Source organism: Arachis ipaensis, chromosome B3 (genome assembly GCF_059453495.1).
Source record: "Arachis ipaensis isolate K30076 ecotype BB chromosome B3, ASM5945349v1, whole genome shotgun sequence".
NCBI lineage: Eukaryota > Viridiplantae > Streptophyta > Magnoliopsida > Fabales > Fabaceae > Arachis > Arachis ipaensis.
In genome coordinates this window covers 9514140-9518103 of record NC_142438.1, presented here as the reverse complement: position 1 = coordinate 9518103, position 3964 = coordinate 9514140, and the positions used below count along the sequence as shown (strand labels likewise).

Here is a 3964-nt window from a genome sequence, read left to right as displayed (position 1 = left end):
TATAATAATAATAATAATAATAATGATGATGATGCTGCCGCTGCTGGCAACTAAGAGATCCTATTACTACACTCATAGGGGTATTAATATTTAATATACACACACAAATCCCTTGAGTCCAATATTCAAGAATGGGTCATAAGCGGCCTCTGGCCACATATTGTCACCGAAGATTTAAAAAAAAAAAAGACTGAAGGAGGGTTCACAATTTGAAGCTCAAAAAAACTGAGCAAGGAATTTATATCTGTCAAGGAAATTTGTGTAATTGACATTGATATTATCATAAATTAAAGGAGAGAAACAGCTACTTTAACAAATGATAAAGCTTCTGCCGTGGGGAACAATATCAGAAATATAGCCACTCAGAAAATTCATCCACTCCCCACTCTAAAAGAGCTGTAATGAGAATCCTGTTGCATGTCAAAAGAGCAACTAAGTAAATATAAGAAAAGGATCATCAAAAAATTGAATAAACATAACAAAAGCATAGTAGCATACTAGCACAATATGCATGTCAATACATATTATTTGAAAAAGTGCGCAGAAGATATCAAAAAACAAGAGGCTATTATTTGTCTTTTGTTCAGCAGAATAAAAAGAAAAGGCCTTGAAAGTTCATTACATCCATCATCCAATTTAAAGAACACAAGGTAGTTTCAATCAACGTGCTGTAAGTTTTAAGCTTAGTTTGCAATGCCATACAATCACCAATGCTTATGCAGAAGAAACAAAAAAGCACTCGAGAAAAATGCATAAACCTCACTGAATTTAACCATACCTTCAGCTAGTCGATGGCAGAAAAACCCTTATAAGCTCCTTCACAGTAACCCTTTTTCTACATGTAGGGCATTTACTCTGAGCACTTATTGCAGCTTTGATGCAACTCTTACAGAATATATGACCACACCTTGTTGACATCTCTTCAACCAGGGGGCCCATGCATATTGGACAGTTGAAGACAGGCTCCTTTGGAGGTTCAGGGGCCTTTTGAACAGGTTCCCTCTGCAAAAGTAATATCCAAGTCAATACAGAACTTTGAACAACATTGAACATTCTCAATTGTCTTTAAGTCTTCTATTTATTTATTTATTTTTTGTCGGTACATTTAAGGCAATGAGGTTTGAATCTAAAACCTCATGCATGCTACCCAAATCCCTCAGGCGATCAGGCCCTCACCATAGATCAATCCTAGTGGTTTAAGACCTTTATTTGTTTAATTGTTTAAGGCAATGGTCTATTATTGATAGCTGATCAAATTTGCACTTTGGAGGCAAAAAAGTACATCAATTGGAAAGCACAAGGTTTGTTTGGTAAAGTCTTTGTTTTCAACTTTAGTATTTTCAGCTTCCATAATTTTGTAAAAAAAAATGAAGACAACAAATCTTGTTTTTGTTGTTACTTTCTCTTTCACAACAAAAAACTGAAATTTGACTAAGATTTTTCATGTAGCATGCTGCAAAAGAGAAGAATTAAAACTAACATATCTTTCCTACATGGCAATAACTATTTAGGCAGCCTAACCCATAGGGAGTAATGTAGGCAGCCTAACCTGATGCAAGCATCAGTAGCTGATCACAGGGCTTGAACCCATGACCATTAAGTTCACATGGAAACAACTCAATTGTTGCTCCTATCCTCCCATTCACCAGGCTGCCGTTATCTGATAGCCAATTTATTTAGTAAAAATACAAGTTGTTGAGGGCTAACGAAGCAATGCACATAATCAAGACTTGTAGAAAGTGATTTTGGCTTTACCGTAGAACTGCTACTGCTTTCCAAATTAATGTAAAGATCACAATTAATAACTGTTCGACTTGAGGACTCTCTTCTGCGTTTGTTGCGGCAATAGTTGGTTATCCTATTCTGATCTTCTGCAATAGTCATGAATGACAGAGAACCATCATGATCGATACTAATAAAAAAACACACTGATTAGAAGACTCCATTTCATATGTAACAAGTACAGAAAGCACCTAGCACCTAACCCTTACATGTTGGAACCAGCAAACTGATACCCAACAGATCATAGAGAATGAATGAACAAGATAATCAGCATGATATGATGTGGCAACAACGTTTTTTCTTACACAAGTAATAAGATACTAATATTTAGAGCTTCAATGCACTATTAATTGCTACTGCAACTTCTAAATTATAAATAATCTCTAGCTATGTAAAAAACATTGAATTAGATAGTGGTGTTCATGGATCCTGCACAACTTTAAATTTGGTTACCATTACATGGCTTAAACTAACAGATCTCAATTGAAAACAATAGACGTTGTAACCCCAAGTCCCCAACAGCATAATAAAGCATCGGTTAAAATTTAGGTCGGTTGCTGCCAGAAAATGGAAATGCTTGAACTCAATGTCAAACAATCATTGCAACTAAGAAAGCATAGTGGAAGTGGGGTAATGAGTTTCAGCATTCACCTAAATCCACATCAACTATAGTCCTCTCACGATTTCTTCTCGCATTGTTTCTGGCATTGTTTTTAGCCTATGGCCAAAGGAAAATGAACAAAACAAGATTAATATTCACCAAGAACTTCTTAGAAATACTGAAAGAATTATAAAAACAAAGCACAAGGAGAAGGTAGTAATGTAGTAAAGTATAAACCTCAGCAAAAGCCCTTGGGCTAGATTCAACAACATCATCATCAACAATGGCCTCCACATCAATTGTTGCAGGCTGTGCTGGCTGTGGCATCTGTACAGCCTGCTGTTGCTGGGAAGCTTGAACTTGTTGGGGTTCCACCTGAGTTGAAGGTCCTTCCAGCTCACGATTCTCACCACCAGGCTCCTGATTAAGGTCAATTTCCAAACCTGTCTTCCTCCGTCTGTAACTTTTTATAGCCCCCCTGCCTGACCGAGTGCTCATCTTGGTACGAAATTATCTTATGCAACTCAAACCCTACAAAGTCCAATAACATAACACCATAGAAATTAGAATATTATGCCTCACAAAAGCGGTTATCATAGGCAGTTCTAGGCGGTTAGAAGAAGTAATCTTTATGGTCCGAATATATAAATTATTCCGTTAAAAAAAAAAAGCAAACAATCGATGATCTCCAAACATAAGGCCTGCTCTACTGTGTACAGCCATTCAGAGGCACCACAGTAGATAAAATTTTAGTTTAACTCTAATTGATCTCCTTCTTATAGCTAACTTTCAGTATACTACAAAAGGCAAAAAAAAAAAAGGTCTGCAGAACCCTAAAGGAGTTCAACTGTTTATGCTTGCCAATACAATGAGTTGATTCAGTGAATGTTTCGCGAGAAAATTGTGAGATTTCAGTACTCAAAGTTATCATCTGTATACCAAAGCCCACCAATTAATTTACCCATAGTACGATAACAGGTCCCAAACTCCCAATATCAGCAACTAATCGCTGATCAGGGGAAATAATAATAATAATAATACAGATATTAGCACAGATTAAACAAGAATCAGCACGCAGAATGAGAATCAGGTTATATATTCAAACACCTTTCCACACATTAAACCGATGCGCACAAACTGAATAAAGAGTTGATAAAAAAAAATCGAAGGAAATACCGAAAAGTTTGTCGTCAGCGATCGAAGGAATTGATCGGGGAACCCTAAAACAAACAGTGGGAGAAAGAGAACGAAAGAGAACGAAAGAGAAGGGAACTTACCGGCGACGAATCGCAGTCAAGAAAGAGGGTGGGGTGAACGCAGAGGGTGTGCCCTAACGGTAGAGAGAGGAAGAGAGAGAAGAACAAAGAAAGAGGGGGTTTTATTTATAAGGGTTGGGAATTAGAGGATGTAAGAGAAGAGAGAAGATTGTGAAATTGAAAAGAAGGCAGGGGGATAGAGAGAGAGAGGGGCAGAGACAGAGAGAGAAACTGTTGCGAACGGAAAGAAGAGGAGAGGAGGGAACACGGTGGGGGTGGGATGCATGGAACGCGCTTTCCATAGAAATTGAATTGAACGAGAAAG

At 37.5% G+C, this 3964-nt stretch overlaps 1 protein-coding gene across 1 annotated transcript; it reads right to left on the bottom strand.

Moving 5' to 3' along the window:
- On the bottom strand, positions 1 to 3964 carry LOC107628734 (RING/U-box superfamily protein). Its single transcript, XM_016331316.3, has 6 exons — positions 3661 to 3964; positions 2621 to 2914; positions 2434 to 2500; positions 1756 to 1871; positions 779 to 1002; positions 1 to 410 (listed from the first exon to the last, which is right to left on the bottom strand). Exons 2-5 carry the CDS (start codon positions 2879 to 2881, stop codon positions 781 to 783), a joined length of 666 nt encoding a protein of 221 aa, XP_016186802.1. The 5' UTR covers positions 2882 to 2914; positions 3661 to 3964; the 3' UTR covers positions 1 to 410; positions 779 to 780.

Coding starts and splice junctions, on each gene's coding strand:
- LOC107628734 (XM_016331316.3), bottom strand. CDS start 2,881: ATGAGCACTCGGTCAGGCAGGGGGGCTATAAAAAGTTACAGACGGAGG. Junction 1,872..2,433: donor TATAGTTGATGTGGATTTAG/GTGAATGCTGAA, acceptor TGACTATTGCAG/AAGATCAGAATAGGATAACC. Junction 1,003..1,755: donor AAAGCAGTAGCAGTTCTACG/GTAAAGCCAAAA, acceptor TTACTTTTGCAG/AGGGAACCTGTTCAAAAGGC.